Source organism: Brachyistius frenatus, unplaced genomic scaffold (genome assembly GCF_029030835.1).
Source record: "Brachyistius frenatus isolate BFR_SWC_R1_liver_20210118 unplaced genomic scaffold, ASM2903083v1 Contig_58, whole genome shotgun sequence".
Taxonomy (NCBI): domain Eukaryota; kingdom Metazoa; phylum Chordata; class Actinopteri; family Embiotocidae; genus Brachyistius; species Brachyistius frenatus.
In genome coordinates, this window is record NW_027210657.1 from 1,174,854 (window position 1) to 1,198,344 (window position 23,491).

General features: G+C 42.6%; 1 protein-coding gene across 3 annotated transcripts in view; it reads right to left on the minus strand.

Annotated features, from left to right (window-relative positions):
- Window positions 1-5,159: 5,159 nt before the first annotated feature.
- The window catches only part of uacab (uveal autoantigen with coiled-coil domains and ankyrin repeats b), a 44,787-nt gene continuing 26,455 nt past the window's right edge, over window positions 5,160-23,491 (minus strand). For 2 of the 3 annotated variants that reach the window (XM_069705662.1, XM_069705663.1), the window contains exons 3-19: window positions 22,675-22,763; window positions 21,451-21,515; window positions 19,757-19,814; window positions 19,438-19,508; window positions 18,955-19,061; window positions 17,124-17,305; window positions 16,862-16,899; window positions 16,318-16,377; window positions 15,983-16,090; window positions 15,476-15,508; window positions 14,187-14,279; window positions 13,840-13,870; window positions 13,708-13,757; window positions 10,610-13,312; window positions 10,113-10,265; window positions 9,481-9,546; window positions 5,160-7,987 (exon numbers count right to left, since the gene is read on the minus strand). In XM_069705662.1, coding sequence (XP_069561763.1) covers window positions 7,916-7,987; window positions 9,481-9,546; window positions 10,113-10,265; window positions 10,610-13,312; window positions 13,708-13,757; window positions 13,840-13,870; window positions 14,187-14,279; window positions 15,476-15,508; window positions 15,983-16,090; window positions 16,318-16,377; window positions 16,862-16,899; window positions 17,124-17,305; window positions 18,955-19,061; window positions 19,438-19,508; window positions 19,757-19,814; window positions 21,451-21,515; window positions 22,675-22,763 — 3,979 coding nt within the window. In that variant the 3' untranslated portion in view covers window positions 5,160-7,915. The remainder of the gene's footprint in view (window positions 7,988-9,480; window positions 9,547-10,112; window positions 10,266-10,609; window positions 13,313-13,707; window positions 13,758-13,839; window positions 13,871-14,186; window positions 14,280-15,475; window positions 15,509-15,982; window positions 16,091-16,317; window positions 16,378-16,861; window positions 16,900-17,123; window positions 17,306-18,954; window positions 19,062-19,437; window positions 19,509-19,756; window positions 19,815-21,450; window positions 21,516-22,674; window positions 22,764-23,491) is intronic. The other variant, XM_069705664.1, reaches the window with a different exon arrangement.

A 23,491-nucleotide genomic window follows, 5' to 3' on the forward strand; every position in this document is an offset into this window, starting at 1 on the left:
GATGACTGAAGCAGCCAGTGGCGGCCTCAGACGTGTTTCCAAGCACCAAGCAACCCCAAAAGCCTTATCCTATTAAACCACATACACTGTCTCATGTGTTGCGCCACGACCAGACATGCAGAACCGGGGACGTTTTTCCGTTTGAGAACGAGAGATTATTGTAAAAGAAGCGGTGGGAAGGATGACAGTCGGGAGGGAGAGGTGGCGGTTTGGGGGCCATCTGGTTCTTGCTAAGTCAATGAAGGGAGGAAGAAAAGCGGAGCAGATACACTGAGCATTAGTGGTTAACCAACTACTAATGAGGGAAAAAGAAAAACACTGAACTCAGATGAAATTGTTTAGCATGCAGGGGTGTACAATGTCCTTACTGGGTTTCAGGGAAAGATGGCCAACACTCACGTAAGCCTCATGTGTAATAACTAAAGGGATAAAAAAAGAAGAGGAGGCCGGGCCTGTTTCTAATCTGTCTGTGCGTGTGTTTTAACCGATTCTCAGAGCGCAGTCTGTTTCAGTGCATGTATCTCATACATGCACTTCCACACTTTGGATACAGCAGAAGTCCGAGGCTCTTGGCTCCGGTCTCGTCTTGGCATGTAAAGCCTGATCCCTCTGCCAGGGTTTGGGGCTCTCTGGTTTTCATTCCTCTGATCGCCTCTCTTCCCTCGTCTACCTCCCCTCCCTCCTCCCACCACCACCTCCCCCCCTCAAAGCTCTGGAATAAATCCTGGGAAATGAGAGGGCCTCCTGCCCCCTCGCTGCTACTCATTCCCAGGTGTGCAAATCCCAGGTCAACCCAGGATCAGACCGTTACACTGCCAAAGTGTTAGGGAGAAGAATAATAAATGACGGTGGATAAGAAGTACAGAGGGACGCGAGGCGAGGAGCGGGAGAAAGGTGAGAAGTGGAGAGAAAGAAAAAGAAACAAGATGAAATAAAAGAAAGAGATGGAGAACAGGCAGAGGGAATGTGAGCCATGCTGAAACCATTCAGCTCAAATCAGCACCATGTGTCCTCCAGAGCCTTATTATCCCATAAATGAACTTTATTGAGGCAACAAAGTGCTTTGGAGCTCTGCAAAAACATTAAAGGGGCCTCGCCTGTCTCGGCCCGGAGCCAAGAGGAGTCCAGTTCCTCAAGGGACTAATGAAAAAAAAGCGGGGGCCCCTGGCCTCGTGTTCGCTGCCCTCGGTGTAGCCTCGCAAGCTGGCCGGGCCGGCACTGCCTGAGTAATGGCCTATTAGTGACAGAGAAAGAGTTAGCAATTACACCAGGGAGACAAATGTGGCACGGACCTCCTGACTGACCTGACCTGTGGCATTAACCAGGAAGGAAGGATGAGAGACAAAAGGTAAAACAGCAGGAAGAAAGGAAGGAGCCGGGAGAGGGAGGAGAGGTGAGGCGATGATGGGACAGACAGGCGAAGCAACAACAACAACAACAACAACAACAAAAAACAAAAAAAAAGCCTGTGGCAACACTCGTGATCAACAAGTAGACATATGACTTAAAACAGGACGAGACTCAAACAAATTGATACAGCAACAATAGTAACAACAAGAAGGAAAGAAGAAAAAAAAAACAACTGGAAAAACAAACAAAAAGCAGAACATGTTGGTCTTTTTGGTTACTTGCAAATTCTGGTGGGATTCACATCACTCGAGGAGAATATCATCTGGTGAGAGCTGTTTTTATGTGGTGGAGTTTTATGTAAAGGGTTTCATGTAGTTTGAGTCACCAATTTACACACATCAAAACACCACGCAACACGCTGGAGTTAAGTTTCTTTGACAGGAACTGCTGCCGATCAAACCACCAACGCCGTGATTAGTCGACCTCCTTTATCTGCGGTCCTGTTGTAGACGTGACTGCTTTATTATTTGTCATCTATATTTAGCTCACATGTTGTATTTTAATCAATAAGGTTGTGTAAATGACCAGAAAACGAACTGATAAATCGAAGCTCTGTGACGTTAGCTTTCCCAGTAGAAAACTGCTGGTTGGTTCCTGCAGACCATAATGACCATCTACAGTGTGCCGTGTGCTCTGCACTTAAAGGGAAACTCCACTTATTTCACACATCAAAGTCTGTTTGCAGGTCTTGGGAAGCACTACTGTATATGGGGGAAGAAAAAAAAACACTTTTATGAAGCCTTTTGTGGCTCCACGGGGAGCCGCACACAGTCTCATAAACCGCCTCGGGTGATGAGGAGTTTGAAAAATGAAACAATCTGGGTGTGTTTAGTTAGAAAGAGGAGAGGTTATCGGGCTGCTCCTCGTCTCTGCTGGGGGTGAGCAGCTCGAGGCCACATGAGCACCGAGTTGTGGATAAACGCTGCAAGTTTGGACAAAGAGGAGAAAATATTCTGCCGCACTGATTTTGATGTGCGGGACAGTTACAGATGAATTATTCTAAATAAGTGAAGAGCTCCTTAAACTTGAAGCCATCAGGGACAGACCAGTGGATTTGTTTCATCTTCCCACGTAAGAGAGGAAGAGAGACAATCACAACACGGGTAATGAAAGTGTGTGACAACAAAAAGCTCTCACAATCCCCCGTAAGACACGAGGGGAGGCCTCCGAGTTTCTGTACGGCTAACGAAGCGCAGCAGGAGCTCCTCCAGGGAACAAATGCCAGGAGGAGGACGGGGCAACCGCCGAGGTGGAGGACCGCTGTGAGAGATAACAAACGTTCGTGACTGCGAGCAAAGATGTGGGCGTGCATTTGATGTGTATATAACCACCCGCCCGGCTCCTCAGCCAGCTCACCACTCATGAGGCATGCAGTGGACGACCGGGGCTTATTCCAACATAAATAATGTCTCTGATCCTTCTCGGGATGACGAATTTTATAAAGATGGGATTCTTTGCGGTCGGGAAAGGGGTTACACTGGTTAACCAAGCGGCCACAAGTGGATGTATGGGACTGATTAGGACCCTGGAAATGAGATTAAAGAGAGATCTACCAACAGATTGAATTGTATTTGCCATAATTGCTGAGAACAGCTTATTCAGTGCAGACCGCAAGAAAGAGGATCATAAAAGCAAGGAAGGAGGAGGAGGAGGAGGAGGAGAGGAGGCAGGGCTGCCACTTGAAACTGCCGAGCTTTTCTCAAAGAAATCAAACCCAGGTCAAAGCTTGTATCAATTAGAGGGTGTGTACATGGTGCATGTTTGTGTGTGTGAACAGAGGACGGGATAACAGATGGATTAGCTCGAGCTCATAAACTCCAGTTCTGCTCGGATTTTTTTTTTTTTTTCCTGTATTAGTAATCTTGATTATTTCCCAAAGCAAAAGGCCGATTCAGCCCTATTGTGCTTTTTAAAGAAAAAAAAAAATAAAAAAATAAATCCCCCTGCACTTGGTGACTGCCATGAATTTATCTGAAAGGAGATAACCAATACTGCTCTGACCTCTGTTCTCAGCATCGAGCCAAAAAAGAGCTTTAATGAAAAATAAATCTTGTGTGGAGAAAAAGAGCAACAGACAAATCAATAGAGGCACGGGCTCAGAGATAAAAGTGAGCGCCGTTGTGCCAAAGAGCTACTCGCTCTCATTCCTGGGTTGATTGTGCTTAAAGTGAAACCACATGAACTGAGCTGGGAAGCAAGAGTGTGTGGAGCTAAAAGTACACACACACGGCGTACTGCAGCGGCTCAAACCAACCTCGACAAACGTGGGATTTCTCTGCAGTCATGACTGAAAGAGCAACCGTCAACAGAATCAAAACTGCTTCTCGACACAGACCGCGTGGGTGTCGTTTGATCGGGTTTGATTGACATGACCCGCAGCTGCCATCCAGATGACGTATCCTGATTGGCGTGCAGACGTTTGTGAACACCGCCCATTTCCACCAACTGAGGAAAAAAAAAACGATGAACCAAAAAAAACACACACACACCGAGTCGTAAAATAACCGCAACTCATCCGACTTCTGTTTACGCAGCGCTTCATTACGCTTAGTAAGAAGCTGATTGTGCAAACAGGTGTTAAGCACTTTTAACATGACAAGACAGTGATGGAAGATAATTAAGTACATCAACTCAAAGTACATCTACTCAAGTACTTAAGTAGCTATTTCCGTGCCATGCCGCTTTATACCTCCACTTCTATACTACATATATAGATATATATACGCTATATATAGGACATGTTGTACTTTCTACTTTCTTGAAAGGTTTAGGTACTTTTACCATGAAGATTTGACACAATGGATAATATGTCAAGCTTTTAAAATGCAACACATTATTAAAGATTAAACCACATTTCAGATGTCAACAAGTTGTTCACAGCTCCACCAAAAAGTGTTTTTTTTTAATTATTATTCTAATGTATTTTATTTCAATACGTGTTCAAATAAAATGAGATTAAGCACTAGAATTTTATTTTTTTAAATCTGAATTTAGTTTTTTTTTCCCATTCCTCTCCCAGTAATAATCTGATAACCCCTGAGATTTATCTGCCGTTCTTGTAGGATATATTAAAAAAAAAATTGGATATAAAGCAGCTACAAAATGCGGTTTACACACTGATGCCTCAATAAGAACAATCTGAACATGCCATGTCATGTCAGGATACTTTTTCTATCACTGTGACTTTTGTGTGACCAAATTAAGAGACTACAGTTGTGCTTAGCAGCTCTGTGAGGCTGTACTTAGCATGCTGACATGCTCTCAGTGACAGTGCTGACAAGCTGATGTTTAGCAGATGGAATATTTTACCATGTTCACCTCATTAATTTAGCGCTTTAGCGTGTTAATATTGTTGAAGCTGATGGGGGAGGGGTGGGGGGGTGACATTAGTTTGGCTGATGTTTTGTCGTAAACCAATGTACCTTAGAAAATTTTGAATTTGACCACATCCTGTTGCCAGATGAAAATACAGTTGAAGGCTTTGACCAGCTGGTGGCGCTAGAGTCCTGAAAAGTCAGAAGGTAACTGAAGAGCAGGAGGATTCCTCCTTTGGTGAACACAAATTTCCCCTCGGGGATTAATAAAGTGTATAAAATAAAAATAAAAAAAAAATAAAAAAAACCACATTTCAATCCAGTACAATGTTGAGTTAGTATTTCAGTCTCCACACGGCGAGTGTGGCCAAATGTTCCCGACAGTTGTTTTTTTTAGTGCCCTTAAAGTGTAAGTAACAAAATACACGGAGAATATTGTAGTTTTCTATGTTAGGTACTTTTATTGATTTTGTTGACTGATTAACAAACACAAATATTGTTTCCAAGGAAAACATCCAGTTTAAACAGATTTGTTTAAAGGTACATTTAGATTTAGAGATTTAAGTGGATTCAGTTGATAGTCTGTTAACGGCGGAGGGACGACGGGGAAGAAATATCCAAACAACACGTGTTAATCCTGAACATCTGCAGAACAAAACGTAATCAGTTGGTGTAAACAGAGTTTCTGACCGAAGTATAAAAACAGAAAGGAAAGAAATTTGACTAAAGTGAAGTGTGTTAGCTGAAAGGTAAAGACAGGAGTGCTTCAAATATCTAATCATTAAGGGGGAAGTTTATCCACATAAATAAAAGGGATCTGTTCTATTCTTATCAAACGGCATCCTACAGTAAACATTACCCTGAACATGTTTTGTGCGGTTCTACTTCCAGACCTGCTGAATATGAGAATTGTCACACTGTAGTACAGTAATTAAAGTAGTACAAAGCTATGAAAAATATATATCGGTGTAAAGGCACAAAGAGACTCGCTCGTCAATCACAACACCACTACACAACACCATCAGGAGTCACACAGAGCCAGCTCGGGGGGCACGCAGCCGCTGCTCTCGGAGAGCTGCGAAGTTCAATGTGAGTTTGGTTTAAATGTCGTCATGCAAAGCAACAACTATTAGAAGATAAAGACAACTTAGTGTTTTGTTTTTTTTTCCTCATTTCATATTCTCTTAATCATCTGTGAGCTATTTAACAAATTTGCAGAGTATATGCAGATATTACAGTTTTCCAAAAACAACAGCTGCCTGCCTACCCCCCCCCCCTCCCCCCTCCCCACCCGCAGTGATTATTACAATTTCTATCAACTTGGCCTGCCAAGTCTCACCACTAGAGGACACTCTGGTTTCAACAACAACAACAAAAAGAAAAGACGAAGTGCCACTGCAAACTGTAGGACACAGCAAGAGACCCCCCCCCCCACACACACACACACACACACACACACACTTCACACCGCCTCCACTCAAACCCAGCGTGACCAACGCACAGACTCAACGTCAGCTGACTGTGGGAGAGACGTGACCGAGCGCTCTCCCCAACTCTTCCTCAAACTGTCTCCGGCTACTAAATAACGGCCTGCGGTTCTTGGATTTGGATCGACGTCAGGTCTTTGGTATCCGACTAGTTTGGACCTCCGGAAGACGATACGCGTCCCACAAAATGAGTCGGGACTCAAAAGGAGAAGAGCTCAAGTGTAACCACGGACATGAGCCAGGTTAAAGGATCCGTTCACTTTTTTTTGTTGTTTTTGTTTAAATCGGTCTGAACACTGTTAACAGGAGCCCGTGCGTATACCGGCTGATTTTCTGACAGCTGTAATCATTTCTTCTGTTCGCACTGCCTGCGAGCAGATCCTTCTCAAAAGCTGTTCCAGTGGTGAAATCTTCATTTAAGAAATAAACTCCAAGGGTTAATACGACGCGTCAGCAGTCCCGAGTTGGTTTGAGTATTTTAGTTACAGTGTTTAAGTTACAGTGATTTCACTATAAAACGGACTCTTTTTTTTTTGTTTCCGTGCCTCCCCCGCAGCTCAGCAAGGGAACACTGGAAAGGAAACAGAGAAAATACAGATTTCAGTGTGAAAAGACTCTCCTGCCCGCATCAACTAAACGTATATGGAGTCAATCAAAGGATTTCATCTTACTGAAAGAATTTTGTCTTTAATTATTTTCTGGCTTTTAAGTTCTTTGTAACAACAGACACAAAATAGACAAACAAATTCGATTACCATTTCGTCTTCGACTGCTTAACTTTTACATTGCCTAAATATAAAATAAACAGCAATTTTGTTTTTACTACAGAAGCCATCAGACTTGTAAACAACCACAGCAGAATAACAGCTCTGTTGAGCTTCTGTATGGACTGATGACAACACCTAGACTGCGGCTGCTAACTACCCATTTCAACAATGTCTATAATTGTTACGTTAGTAATTTTTCTCTGGGTGTCAATTCGTAATTGAATGCCTGTGTAACTGTTTTCACGCTGAGAAAGCAGTGTGAGCAGGAGGAATGATTACAGCACAGAGATCAACTCCGTGAAAGTACATTTGGGCATTTGACGTTTAAAAAAAAAAAAAAAAAGTGAACTTGTCCTTTAAATTGAAGCAAACGACGCTGTTAAATATGAAAGCATTCGGCGTGAGAACTGACTGTCGGGTGGGAATGTGAAAAGTGGTCTTTGTGTTCATGTCCAGTTCACAGGTCAGCTTTAGGGAGCGTGTAACTCAGGAGAGGGATCCGCATTTCAAATAACTTCTTCGTTACTGCATCTGAAGGGTTGAAGCTGCGAAACATGCACACATTCGCATTATCATTTCTAAAAGAGTTGACAGAAATGTATAGCGTTGTGTTAGTAGATGATTCGGTTTACGCTGGTCAGTTTGATACAGGATGTCGGCTTGAATTGATATACTAGCACGTAGAGTTTTCATTTCCTGCGTTGGGTTGAAAGGACACATTTATACCTGCAGGGACTTTTGATGTTTGGGGATTAACACTGTGGAAATACTACAATAAAAAAAAAAAAAATAATGGATTTCTGGACAGCCTTTTTGGATAAATTGGTGGACAAACAGCCACTAGGGCACCCACAGGGGCCACAGCAGGGACACTTTACAGCAGGGACACGTGAACACAGTGAATCCGAGTCAGCAGGTAGCATCGTGTTCGGAAGCTTCAACACACAAACTCCTGTCTCATGCGGATGATCTGGAGCAAGGCGGCCTGGACGTCCTCATCCATGTGGCCCTAGGAGAGAAAGAGTTATTCCATTTGGTATCGTATTTTCTCGCGGTTGAAAATTCCTCACGTCAGAAATCAGTTCTGCATTTCAGTCTGCAATTATCAATCTGCTGTACGTCGTACTGTTCGACGTGCCCTGTTGTGATCAATGAATTTTCAGCCTTTCCGACATCCCGTTTCCCCATTAATCTGAAGAGAGCCTCAAAGGCCTCACGGCACTTCAGTGCGAATGTCGTCTGAAGAACTCCGATTTGAATAGTGACAAAGTTGCTTTGAAAGCAACGGGCATGAGTTCCTAAACCCGTTTTCCTTGCTTACTACATGTCATTCGCTGGTTGTAGTTGTGTGATTGTTTACTGTTTCAATGAGCACTGCCAGAGTGTCACGCAAGCCCTCAGTGATCAGTTTCAGCTCTCAGACGTTGGAGCAGTTTGGAGCTCCTGTTTTTACCTCCACATCTACAGGGATGGTGGATACTCATGAAAAACCAATAAGATTTGTGGAGGGACGTTTTTTACAACAAGTTAGACGTGGGAAATGCTGCAGGTTAATGTTGAAAACTGAAGGATAAACACCGAACAACAACAACAAGGATCACCGAAATGGATCTTTGTCTCTCAGCTTTTAATGATACCAGTCGGCTTTTATGCAGTTAAAGTACATCGAGGAAGATTTGCATCCGTTCAATTATTCTTCCATGTAATCTAATCGCGGAATCTCAAGAGTTCAACCCTTCTTATCATTGTTGCTCTAAACAGAGGTCATCAATAAAAGCCTCGTCTCCACTGACGGCACCGGCTCGGCTCTACGCGCTTCTTTTTTTTTTTTTTTTTTTAAATTTTATCTGGTGCTATTTTAGAGGTCGCTTCCGTCGTGCCAGATGAGCCGAGCTGATGCCAGAAGGTGACGTGAAAACAATGCAGCCCAACGAGCTTCCGCGGGGTGACGGACTCGTGGAGGCTTGCGTCCGTCCTTCACCGGAGCAGTTTGTTGCGGGTCGATTCATGTTTCTTCAGACATCCTGAAGTTTTTGCACCCAGTGTGTGCTCAATGTGTTGAACTCGATAATGTTCCCACAAGCCCCGCCCACCTGCAAACAAGGAACTGGATGCATGTTCAGCGCAAAGCTCGCCCTGAGGAGTTGTGGTCTCACGTTTTAAGTGCTACGGAGACACACGAAGACCACAGTGAACTTTTGACCGTGAGATTTGTTTCCGTGAAAGGTTTCGCTGTACAAGTCGACGGCAATTTTGAAAATGAGGTCGCAGCGGTGTTGCTATAGTAACGCCGGTTTTGAGAAGGTACTTTGTAGAAAATTGGCTGATGACAAAAGCGAGTAGAGTTAATGAAAGTAGAGCCGGTACCATCAGTGGAGAGGGAACAGAACCTGAACGAATTCAACTGGGACCATTTTTCGGTCCAATCTTTCTCAGAAGACGGTGTGCTGAGGTTAAGGACGAAATATGTCACTGCAGAAGAGGTGACTGGGAGGAACTTACCTGCGCTGCACTGAGGAGATGAGTTCGATAAATTGAAACCACCTCTCTGTGTTGCCTCTCAGCATCCTTATCGAGCAGAAGGGAGGGAAAAAGACACGAAAGTGATGTGGGTGGCGCAGGTACTGAATTCTAATACATCACTATAAATCCCATTAAATATTAGGATGAGAACAGAAGCCATCTTTTGTTTGATTAGGGTTAGGGTTAACTGCAGTTTCGAGTCTTGATGTTTGCAGGCAAAAGATTCAACTGCAGCAATGGAGAGGCTGGATTCTTATTTTCACATTCGCAACGTGATCACCATCATAAATCAGTCACATCATGTAGTATTTGTATTTTTTTAATTTTTTTTATTCTATGCTCCATCTGCCTGATCAGCCATAATATGTACCACATAACACGTTTGTTCCTCCGGTCTTCGACCACCGTGAGGAGGTTCAGGATGGTGAAGCCCGAATGTTGCCAACTCGGCGCATGATATACCGCAGTGTAAAAATGCATGGAGATTAAAAACGTAATCATTACAACGAATGCGGCTGTGCAGTGAACCGAGCTGAATATAAAGCCGACGGTGCATATATTTGATCATTTTCTGCGGTACATGTTTCCGTGTGTAATGCGTGCCCACTCACAGCCAGCTGCTGCTGTAGGCTCTTGATCTGGGCTTGGAGTGTGTCGATGTGCTGCGTCTGTCTCTTATTGGGCGCGTTGCTTGTGTACGCCAGCTGGGACAGACCGTTCAGGGCCTGCTTCAGTCGCTCGACGTCTGTCAGCAGCTCCGTGATCTGACACGCACGCAAAGATACACGCACATATCAGCATCGGTGCCCGTTTGTATTATTTTAGCAGCCGCGGAACGCAAGCCGGAAAAAGGATTTTATCCATTTAAACGAACGTTTGAAGAAAAAAAAAATTAAAAAAAAAAAAAATCTACAAAACACACGATGCAGATTTTCTTTCGCCGGAGTCAAAAGAGACACAAATTCTTTTCAGTGTTGGATCATCGCATTACGCATCTATAGCGGTCACATCTAACTATATTGAAACACAAATATTACCTGTGTCAAAAGTAGCTTAAATAATAAAACCACCCGTTAATCATTTGATTACGATGTGAAACTTTTTTTACCTTCTTGTCTTTGGCTTCGGTCTGCTGGGCTGACGTCTGAATCCTCCTCTGGAGATCACAGATGGTGCTGAGCGACTCGTCATACCTCTCTTTCAGCTCCCTGATTTCCCTCTCGATGGCCCGTCCCTTCTCCTGGACCGCCTCCATCTCTGTCCCGGCCCTGCTCTCTGCCTCTCTCGCTCTCGTCGCCTCCTGATGAGCCTGCTCGCGCTCCTCTGCTGAGCTCAGGAGCTTGCTGCTCAGATCGGCAGCCTCCTCCTCCAGCTGCTGCTTCTCCTTCTTCAGCTGGCTCATTTGGTCTTCCTTGTAGCGGATCTCCTCGAGGGCCTGCGTGGCCCGAAGGAGCTCGGATTGCAGGGCGGACACGTCTTCGGCCCTCTGAGCGTTGTTCTCCTCCTCCTCGCGGAGAGCCGCTTGAAGCTTTTTGACTTCAGCCTCCAGGACTTCCTTGGCCTCGGCGTGTTGTTGCAGCAGAGACGCCTGATCCCCGCGGCGTTCCTGGAGTTCGTTCTGGAAGGCACAAACCCTCTGGGCTTCCTCCTGCTGGGCCTCTCTCGCTTTCTTGCAGTCGGCCTGGGCTTGCTGCATGGCATCGTGGAGGGCTTTAAGCTCCGTGTCGTATGTTGCTATCCGAGTCAGCTCCGATTTAAGACGCTCCTGGAGGTTCTGGATCTGAGTGTTGCTGAGGGCGTTGTGGTCTTGAAGTTCAGCTCTCTGAAACGTGACCTCCTCGTGCTGCTGCTCCAAGTTGACCAACTTCTGGGTCACTTCCTCATATTTAGCCTTGAGCTCTCCCTCCTCTTCTTTGTGCTTCTCACTGGTGACCAGAGCAGTGTCAAGTCTCTGTTGAACAGAATCGATCTCCACTTTTAGTTTATCTTTCTCCTGTTTGTTGCTCTCTCTGGCCGACTTTTCTTTATTATACTTTTCTTCCATTTCCAACAGCTTCACCGTCAGTTCCTTCACCTGGGCGCTGTAGGAGGTTTCTTTCTCCTCAGCCGCTGTCAGTGGGACAAACTTGGACTGAATAGCCTCCTGTATGGTATCTAGTTCTTTCCTCTGGGCCTCCAGTTCCTGAGTGAGCTTGACTGTCTCCTCCTGAGCTAAAACATACTTTGCTGACGCTTCGTTTGCTCTACTCTCCGCCTCCACCACGGCAGCATTCAACTTGTCTGTAACAGTTTTGTGGTCTTTTACACTCAAATAATCTTTTTTCATCTCCAACAGAACTTTTTCCAAGTTTTCTTGCAACTTTTCATTTCCTTCTTTCACATTCTTCAATTCTTCACCACTTTCTTTTTCCTTGGTCTCCAATTTCAACATCTCAGCTTTAACGCTCTCTAAAGTGGAGCTCAGCTCCATCTTCACTTGCTCGTGCTGCTGTCTGGGAACATACTGTCCCTCCAAGCTCTGCTTCAGAGTCTGGCTCTGCGCCGTCAGCTGCACACACTCTTTATCTCCGTCTTCGCATCTCTTCTGCAACAGTTCAAGTTTCTTCACCAGCTCAACGTTCTGAGACCTCAGAGTTTCCATTTCACTGTGGTGTCTCTCCGTGGCACTGCTGATATTCTCCTGCAGTGTGGCCCTGTCGGACTGAAGCTGCTGGACTTGTGCTTCCGCCTTTCCGTGACATTCACCGGCTTCCACCAGTTTGTCCTCGAGCTCCTCCAGAGCCGTCACCATGTTCTTCCGGACAGCCTCGTGGTCGTTAATGAGGATAAAGTCGATCTCAATTCTGCTGTTGAGCTCATCCAGCTGCTCTCGTAGTAAATCTCGCTCCTCCTCACTCTCCTCCACCTCATGAATTAGAGCCTGGCTTTTGGCAGTCACATCCACCAGCTTCCTTTTCAGTGAAGCATTCTGCTCTTCGAGAGCCGCCCGTATCCTCTGTTGTTCTTCAGACATTGCTCCCGATGCTCCCCGAGACGACGGACTGTCGAGCTTTCGATGCAGCTCCGCCACCTCCTCCAGCACGCGATCATAATCTTCCCTCAGCTCAGCGATCTGCCGTTCCTTTTCATCGACTGCATTGGTCAGCAGGTTTTTCATGTTGTCAAACTTCTCAGCCGGTACCGTGTTGCCATGTTTGGTCTGGGCCTCTTTCAACTGGGTTTCCATTTCTAAGAGGGTTTCTGCAAGTTCATCTCTTTCTGCGTTCAGAGCTCCCGTCTCTTGGTTCAGCCGTTCTGTCTCCGTTGCTAGCTGGTTCTCGCTGATCTTGTACTCCTCCAGGGCTTTCTCGCTCTGTTTGAGGCGGTTACGAACGCGACCCACTTCGGCGGAAGCACCTTCATACTTGGCCTTGACATCCTGAAGCTGAGCACGCAGTTCTTCTGTCGCCTGGCCTCCTAAGTGTTCTTTGACAGCCACCACATGGGCCTGCAACTGTTTGACTTTACACTCAGAATCCAGCATCCTCGTCTGGACGTCCCCCAAGGCGTCCTCGAGCTCTTGAACCTGCTGGTCAGCCTGTTTCTGGATGGTCTCTCGGCTCTGAACCAGTTCTTGGCACTCTCGGTTTTTGCGGTTCAGGGCAGATTGAAGGTGTGCCGTCTCCTCCTCCGCTGCCTGCTGTCTTCTCTTTACTGCCTCAAGTTCAAGTCGGAGTGCATCCAGTTGATCGGAGGGGTCCCAGCCGGCTGTGGCCAGACTCTTCTCCGGAGGTCTGGACAGCGAACGTGACATGGGGGGATTCTGGGGCTTCTGCAGAGAAAGAGGAAAAACATATTGGTACAGAATTATAGCAATTAGTCCTCTTTTTTTGAGAGTACAGAATATTTGGGCTTTGTATTCACTAATGGTTCTGTAAGGTCATATTTTGATTGATTTGTATTTCTTCGCAAAAGATGTACTCCTTCTTAAACATGATGGAGTGAATGAGTTCTCTTTTACTGAGCGCCAGAAAGAAAACCAAAAAGGTTCTGATTGCTATTTTAGTATTAGTTTATAGTTAGTTTTAATGAAAAAAAAAAAAAAAAAAAATTCGGTAAACACATCATTGTTACCTCAGACTTCTTAGATACAAACTACAAACACTGTATTTTGAACATCATATGAAACTGGTCCACAGGAAAAACAAAAACAAAGAAAACACATACGTGGTCAGATTCCAGGCTGTGAGCTTGTTTGACCAAGATGTTTTCTTTACCTGCGAAACAACAGCACACAACATGTTGTTATTATGGTTTCAACTTTTTCTTTATGATCCAAAAACACAGAAAGAAGCTAACCTTTGATAACAGACTGGCCAGAGTACTCCCCCTGTAAAAACATATAGAAATACAGATGTATCACAAACAGTTCAACTGACATTTAAAAGTCATAAAATAATCATTCTAACACTTTACAGAAAGTTTTAAGAAACACAGATTTTTTTTTTCCAAAACCATGCTGTATTGTTCACCATGTTTCAAAGTAGACGCACTTAATTTATTAGCTACACCTGAATGTACATGTTAAAGTGGAAAGAACTTTGAAGTGAAACTACGACTCCAAAAAAAATGATCTTAAATGTATTAATTTGCCTGAGCGTTATAACCTCGGAGCAGAAATCAAATATGTAAAAAATGTCACTGACCAAAGTGCTCCGGAGCTGGACCTTGACCGTCTCCGGGCCTCGAGCTCCATCCTCTCTTTCTTTGGTGCTCAATAACACCTTCAGATGCTCCTTCTGATTCATTCGAGAGAAAAGGAATGAATGAGTCAAACAACAACAGGATACAGTCAAATGAATGAGTGACTGATTGAATGATGGCAACTACAGCGGGGGTCTGGGTTCACTTCCAAAATCAGTTTACAGTCCGTATTTCATCAAAAATGAATACGTACACTTTAATTGAATCGATACAAAACACATTTAGGTCTTATACAAATCACTATTGTTACAGATTCGAGACATGCTCAGAAAATGCCCGCCACAAACCATCTGACGAGGACTTCTCAAACTCTATACATCTCACACATAATGTGATCTGTTCTGGTTTCTTTTGGATGTCAGCTAGCTGCTAATTTATTCAGCGTTTTATGGTTTGTTGTTTTGTCACTGTTGTTTCAAGTTCATTCAAGTTTCAGTGTTAATCTCCTCAAGTTAGTTAAAGGCAAAAGACAACTTGGCATCTGCAGCCTGAATGGAAGAGGAGTTCTCACTTTTTTGAACACGAAACAAAATGTAATACTTTCAGTAGCAGTTTCTTTACATGAAGGTGCAGCTTCACAGCAATTTTGATAAATCATGAAGAGAAGAGCCTTAGGCATTAAAATCTGCCTCCCAGATATTACTGCTCACATCACTTCACAAGCAGCAACTTTACCTCATTCATAAAACAAACAAAAGCACACATTGTACATGCACAACACAGAAGAAGACATCTGTGGGGATTTTGGGGATTTTCATTTCTTTCAACAGGACCAAGACAGTGAAGCTAACTTTTTTCTTTTAGATTTGTTCTGTAAAATTATAACATTTTTAAATGCTGTTGAACTCAAGTGAATATGATCAGTGAATACATGGACCTTGAAGGTATGTCATCCAGTTTAGACTGTCTGTACCTTTACACGTTAAAAAAAATTAAAAAAAAATTAAAAAAAAATTCCCCTCGGGGATTAATAAGGTAAATACCTACCTACCTACCTACCTAATAAAACACCAAGATCAACCTTATACACCTTTTGTAGTCTTTTATTTGCTCTTATATTTAGAAATGAGGTGTTCTGACCTCAGACTGTTTCCACACTGCATTCATGATGGCTGCCTTTATGTTTTGTTTTCTTTTTGAGTATATTTATTGCTGCATGTTTCCAGTCTAAGATTCTTCAAATCAAATTTATAGATGAAAGCATGTCCGAGGGATAATTTCGGTTTCATACCTCTTTTTCAGTGTCTTCAACGGCCATTTGTTCCTGCAGATGAAAAAGGATTACATTTCCAGTCAATTCAGGGATTAATAATAGACCACGCATCAATAAAGTTCATTTAATTAAATTCACTCATTCTCCTGTTGATGAGACTTGTTCTGGCAGCTTACAGTAAGGAACCTATTAAGATCACTGAATATAACATCTCAAACTAAGTCAACAATCTTTGACATGAGCGATCAGGATTAAAAGCTTTTTCTGAGAGGAACTCCTGTGGTTGGAAAATGATTTTACATTTATGAATCCCTTATTAGCAGAACCTGGCACTGTGATATAAAGCTATTACAGTGCAACTTTACTTTGATTTTATGAATACACTTTCTATATTATATTATATAACATAAGAATAATATGATATCATGTATAATATTCACCTAAACCCTGAGATCTATTAACATGTGCACTGAATAAAAGGACTCGGATGCTTGGTGTGTTTATTGTGCTGTTGAGTAGACTGACCTGTGTGAGCTGTTGCTGCAGCATGTTGACCTTATCAACCAGAGCTTTCTGCTCCTGCTGGTACTTCCTCAGACTTTCCTGAAGGGTCTCATTCTGCCTCTCCAGATCCTACAAACACACACATAACCATAAAAACTTCAACCTATCAAAATAAAACCGCTAAATGCATCAGTACTTCATAAATTATGTCTGTCTTGGTGATTTATTTCAACCTTGAACACGAGGAATTGAAGCAAACAGACTGTAATGTTGTCAAAGTTGTTCATTTGTATTAGAGAAGCAAAGTGAATGTATATCTGTGCAGCAAAAGGAAGCTGAAGTTATACAGCACTTACATATATGATGATCTGATCCCTTCTGTTAGCCTCAGCAGCCTCTGATCTCTCCACCGAATGCTGAGGAGACAAGATGCAACATTACATTAGGCATTGAACGCGTGAAACAACTGTCATTTATTATCACTAGATGGCAGTCATGTGCAACTGAGCAGCAGTGTCGAGACTGAACCATGAAAAGGCTGCACAGAGTCAAAGAAAAGGATTTGAAATGAGGAAACATTGAAAGAAAACACAGGAAAAGAGGATGTTTTTCAACATTTATTTTCTGAACTCTGTCAAATAACTTTTCTGACAGAAATGATTCAGAGTTCATGTCAACGAGTGCTTTAAGACGCAAGCAGCTCTGACCTTTGTTTGTCCCTTTGCTAAAAATGACAAAGTGACTACACGGATGTTATTCTATTGTATTCCATAATGCTATATGTACACACGAAGGTCTTCTAAAACATGTCAACTAGTATGCAGAATAACAGATGCTCTTCATTACACTGATGAGGTTTAATGGATCATGTGAGCCAGTCGACTGAACGCTGCTGCTCACCTGTCGCTTCCACTGTTCTATCTTTGCAACTTCTTTGTCTGTAACAAAATGATAAAACAGCAAATTGAGATTAATTTTTCCTCCTATTTGATATGAAGATTTGATAAAAACAGGTGTGTTTACAGAACAGTGTTCACTGATAACAAGTTCAAAGGAAACGAAGGACAAGTCATGGTTGCCATTAATGGCCGTGTTAATTATGCTCTCTTGAATTTATTCCAAACAAATGGCTACAAGATTCTTTAATGTTCTGCCCTCTGACCTCTGGTGGCTTTGTCCAGGTAAGTTTTGACCATCGCAACGAGCTCCGGGTTCTTGCTTTGGCGAGCGTAATGAAATGCGTCATGCCCCAAGCCGTCAACCGCCTTCACATCAACACCACCCTTCAGCAGCACCTCCACTGCATCCTTACAGCCGTACTCACAGCCCAGAATCAGCACTGTCCTGAAGGAGTCCACAAAGACAGCAAGAGCAAGAGAACAAACAAGCTTTGTAACCATTGAGTCATTGATTATGAGGCTGTTAAAAAACATGTAAATAAACAACAACAATTCAACATGTGTTTCGTTTAACTATCTCTGAATAATTCATTGCTGTCGTAGATGAGCTGTGGTGATTATTTTGTCCTGATTTTCTTATCGTATCGAGTTGTTTTTGCATTTTAAAGGATTGTTTTTGCTTTATGATACAAATGCAGCCGAGAAACCATTTTAAATAAGTCAGGCAAAACTTGTATTAAATAGTAATGTAAGACAGCGTCAGGCACTCCTTTGTTTTTCCTCGATTCATAATCTATTTATTCAAAAAGAGTTGCTGATTCTCATGAGGCTGGAAAAGCTTACAAAACCACCTCTAAAGAGTTTGGACTACAACAATCCAGTCAGACAGATTGTGTATAAATGGTAGAAATTCCCAGCCACTGTTACTCTCCCCAGGAGAGTCGACAAACAAAGATCACTTTGAGTTAATATTCTGCGAGGTCATAATGGAAACCAGGCTACCTTCTAAGCAACTGAAGACCTCTTTCACATTGGATAAAGTTCATGTTCATTAATCGACCATCAGCAGAACACTGAAGAACAAAGGTTTGCAGGGTTGCAAGAGAAAGTCCACTGCTCTCAAAAAACAACATTTCTACCTGTCTTCGCTAAAGATCACAAGGACGAGCCAGAGGGCTGCTGGAAAAACGTTTTTTGGACAGATGAGAACAAAGCAGAACTTTTTGGTTTAAATAAGAAGTGTTACTGCCTTCACATTGCGCTTACTGCATCCCCTCTCTCCCCCTTGCCCCATAAAGTCTGAACTTTTGCACTATGGATGCGTATTTGCACTACGTTGTACATATATATATACACACACTGGTTATTGTCTGTTTTTATTGTAACATATTTATACTTTTCTTGTTTCATCTTTATATTTTGCACAACATGGGACTGTGAGAAACAATACATCAATCTCTCCGTATGTCTTGTACATCTGGCGAATTGACAATAAAATTGACTTTGACTTCCAGTGAAAGAATCTGATCCGATCTGTGAAACATGGAGAATGGCAATGTAACATTTGAGACAGAATTACCGTGTCGAAATTCATGCAAGTAAGTGTACTGCATGTAAGTTTACAAACATGTAGGTGTACTAACAGTAGTACACGAATTGAAACACAGCCCAGGACTTCAGCACAGCAGGCATACACACTGATGTATGAAGATTTCATATTTGGAAGCAGATATACAAATGTATTAAATGTATCATGACATCTTTTAAATTATGTGGGGTTTTTTTTTACATTTTCAACTTTTACTTGTATCGATGTGCTGCCTTACCCTGGCTTTGGTAAAAGGTTTGTTCAATCCCCCGTTGCCAGGTATGTTGCTGAAATTCATTTCTGATAAATGTTTGTAGCTAGCACTGTATATACAACATTTAGCTGGACTATCACAAGAACTGTCACTGCAATAGACACCTGGCCTATTTCTTAACCTGACAGGAGCTGCCATTTGTGAACAACCTGGATTTTCAATTATCAAAAAAAAAAAACTATGCCTGCCGATGCTGTCAAAGACAAACACTATGAGGACTGCTGTCTCTCACTTGTTTTGTTTGTCCCGGACGGTGATATCGGCCCCTCGCTCCAGCAGCAGCTGACAAATGCGTGGATGACACATCTGGGTTGCAAGCACCAGAGGTGTCCTGCCATCCTGGAAAAAAAAAAACAAAAAAACATGCACACATAAATACATACAAACACATTAAAAAAAAAAAAAAATCATAGTTGTCACACAATACAGATGTATGCAGTGAAATTCAAAGCATCAATGCGTCTCTCACCTGAAAGGCTCAGCCGAATGCAGAAAGCATTTATTCATGTGGTAGGAGTTCATATTAGGTGAAGAATGCTGTGCTCTTCTAACTGACTATACATGCAGTTAATGATTTCCATTAGCAGGGTGACATGATTTTAGGAGCAAGCAGACAAATCTGCTCTTCTACAATGACTACTGAACACGAGGGGGGAAAAAAATGGCTTTGGCTATTTATACACTGTGTGAAATGAAATGGAATATCAATTCTCACAAAATCACTGGCATTCACAGAAGCCCCGCTGTCACAGAGAAGTTTCACACTGGAGGAGCAGCCTGCCATGACTGTGGAGAAAGAGAGTCGAGACAACTGCGATCATTTCATGCTATTTACCACCAAGAAACACGAGCACATCCACTGAAGTAGAATACAGTCAGTGGCAGTAGAGTAGAGTGCTATCAGTTGTAGTAGATTACAGCAGAATCATAATCAGATTACATTAGAACACAGTCAGTTTTAGTGTGTACTAAGCATGATATTACAATACAGTCGAGTCAACACTAGAGTAGAGTAAAGTGGAGTTGAATCTTACCAGCATCATGTAGAGCGGTTCTTCCTTGTAGGTCCACATTTCCAAATGGACAGTTGTGCTGTTAAATAACCAACACAACGTGGTGAATTTTAACAAATTATTTTATTAGTGCAAAAATATCTCCGGATTCCTGTGGTCTGAAATATATCAAGAAAATCGATACTTGTATTTTGAAAAGATGTATTATGAAAATAAAATTGAAAATATGGAACAATGAACCCTAATCTGTCCTGAAAAAACTGATTCAGAGAAACCACATCACACGTCTACTAATATGGATCAGTCTTCATGTAGTAGAATATCACAGCACTGTGCCATCAAAACTGAAGGGCCTCAATCGTAGTTGTGGTGGTCCAGGAAAATAATGAAATTACTGGATATAGATTTTGTTTAGTTACTCCTAATAGTGGTGGTTGACTATCTGCATTACAGTCTATGTTACAAACTCAACCACAGTTTCATTAAAATCTTTAAAATATCCAACCCTGTTCCTCCCTCGCTGTATATACAGGAAACGCAAGAAGTATATTCAGCCAAAAAAAGAACTGATAAAATACTGTTGACTTTTGTCAGATCTCCATACGTCTTTATTAAGATAAAGAGTATCAATAAGCCTCGGTACCGATAAGAGGTGCGTTGCCGCCCACCACCACAAGTAAATTCTCAACCTACGGCAAACACCGATGGTGTGACAAAACCAAAATGTTGACAATTATTCCAAAACAAAAACTCAAAGTCAATCTACACCTGAATGTCAGTAATTATTAAGAAAAATTGCTTTCAATATGTTTCAATATTGTTGTTGTGAAAGAAAATGTCATCAAAAACATAATTTACAACCAGTGGTTAGTAGGGGAACCTGAGAGGCAACAGCAGGCAGGTCATACTAGGATAAGTGGCGCTGTGCTGATATGCTCGTGACATCTCTACACACTCAGTCAGCTGGTTGGACACCAGCGGCTGTACCACTGTGGTGATGAGGGCCTGCTATGAAAGCCTTGAGGACTCAATGCTAACAGGGGGCCTGATGTTGCTGGGTAAGCTTGCCAGCAAAGCTCTGTGCCCCCACTAAAAAAACCCAACTCTCTCCAGCAACAGGGGCCAAAAATGAGCTGCACACTCAAATGACAGCGAAGAGGAGGGGAAGGGGTGGTGGAGGGGGGGTGTTAGAGCAGCAACGGGAGCTGACGGTAGAGCACGGGTGGGGATGGGGATGGGGGGGATATCCTATACCTTGAGGGTTGGGGCTGACGGAGGGAGATAGTGGAGGTGGTGGGTGTTGGCGTCCAACTGCTATGTCTGGTGTGATGACGGCACTAAGAATGGACGGCAGGTTTGCAGGAGGGTCGGCTTTTTCAACGCCGCTGACAACCCCCTGCCAACAGCCGCGACCTCCATTAGATCATTGCCATGAGAGAGATGGGGCGGGGGCGCACTACAACACTGTGAGGGCACAATGTCGCAGAGAAAGCCTCCTCATCGTAAACACATAAATCCTCCAGTGGGGGCACAGTGGCTCCACGGGGCCCGCTGTTGACCGATTATTGCCACAGCTGTTTGCCAATAATTATTTAAGGGGCAGAAAGGGAAGCGGCTCCACGAAACAGAAATACAGGAGTGTGTAGATACACAACACACCAACATGAGCAGCAAAAAAAACTCACTAAGCACCAAATAAGAGACGTGCACTTTACCTGCAGGAGTTTCTGCACACACAGAGAGTGTCCGTTCCTTGAAGCAAGATGAAGAGCGTTTTTACCTGAAAACGATAAATGCAGCCATTAGGGAATGAACTACATTCATATTTACCCCATATGTATTTTTAGAGCCACGTTACACCGTGCAACTATCCCCGTGGTGGATGTACGACTCGACGTGCATCTTAAAGTTTACTGGATTTACATATAATGGGTTATAATCCTAACGAGTCTATTGTTGAGTTGCAGCTTGCTATAAATTATGTTGTATTATATGAATAGAGTCTGTACAGTTGCATCATATAACCAAGGAAAACCGTAATACTACACTTTATAGAATACAGTATGTATTACTCTCCCAGTTTTTAATAATAAATTCCATTACAGTCCTGTCACTACAACGTGACAGTAATATTTCTGAAACTAAACTTGCTAGTCATTAATTGATCTCTTCAGCTACTTCTTCATCTTTTTATGGCTGCCTGACTTTTGAATTGTCGTTAAATAACTTAATTTTATTCATGTATAACATTTTATTTAACCAATATATTATCCATTAGTTAGTCATGCAATTCTTATGAAGAACCTGCAGTACGGTAGCCTGACATGGATGACATGAAAATGAAAACATTGAGCTAAAAATGCAAGAAATTGACACCAAATTAGACCTAGAAGACTGTTCATTAGTGCAACAACAGCTTCTTGTTTCTATATCTTGAATAGTTTCTTTAAATTGTTTATGAATAACTGCCTTGTCTGATTTCACATATAATTATACATGCAGTCTTAATGAAGAAAATGAAGATATTTGCAACTGAGCAGTAGTAAAGTGATACAAACAGACGACTCATGAGACCAGCTTTATGCTTCACACATACTCAGCTCCATCATTAAAACAGGAAATGTGGCACAGAGCACCTTAGCTGAAAATGTGACGAGGTGGAAATGTCATCTACTGTGTGTGAGCCCAAGCTGCACAGTCTGGTTTATCTTTCATCATCAGACAAAACCAAAACGCAAACTCTTTGAAAAGACTTCATAGGTTGTCACAGTCATAATGAAACACTTGTGGCCTGTGGTGTTGTTGAATTGTATGATAACGACTACTTTCTTCTTTTGAATTTTGGAGTAAGTCTAACTGATCTCATGGATGTGTCCAAAATATTAAAAGCAAACTACGAATGCAGCTCCAGTTGCTGCTTTTATCCAACCTGAACTCACCAGTGGCATCGCTTGCAGTGATATCAACATTGTGTCCCAGGATGAGGTTCAGACAGTCCAGGTGTCCTCGTGTTGCAGCCAAATGAAACCTGGAAAACAACGAGATGGAGACAAAAATCAAGACGGGACCGACTGACAGAGCACGAGACAGATGGATATGGCAAAGAGTAGACGCCGCAGAGTTGAAAAGGGCAAGTGAAAAAGTGATCGGGTGTAAAGAGAAGCGGGGCGAGGCTGAAACTTAAGGACAAGAGAGGGACTGCAAACGGACGCCTGGCTCCGTGCAATCAGCAAGATCAGCATTCTCGAAGCAAATAACAAGAGTTTCTAAAGACTCCATGACAACAAGCTACACGAACATCACCGTCCTACTGTATCAGGTTCACTGTAAATGTGAGCACTATCAAATGATAAAACCTGACTGGTACAGCACTTTTTTTGTTGTTTCTGTGTGGCCCTTTTGTCAGTGAAGGCACCACATCTGGTCATATTCAAACTGAGGAAATATTACATTGATACTGACAAGTGTTCAAGTTTAAAAAATAATCTTATTACTATGACATTTGTGCTTCTGTGTCACGTCATAATTTTCATAATGTAACAGAAGAAGAAGAAAAATGATTACAAACTCGCCTCATTACTGACCTCAATATTCTTAGAGCACTCTTGAACTTTCAGCAGCTGAATTTGTACTAACTCAACTTTTAATGTGGACTGGAAGTCTTTAAAATGCTCTGAAAAAAATCTAATTGGAACGTCTATATTTTCATGAAAATTGAGCAGACTTCATTTCCTAATTAGGATCCTGTGACTCGAT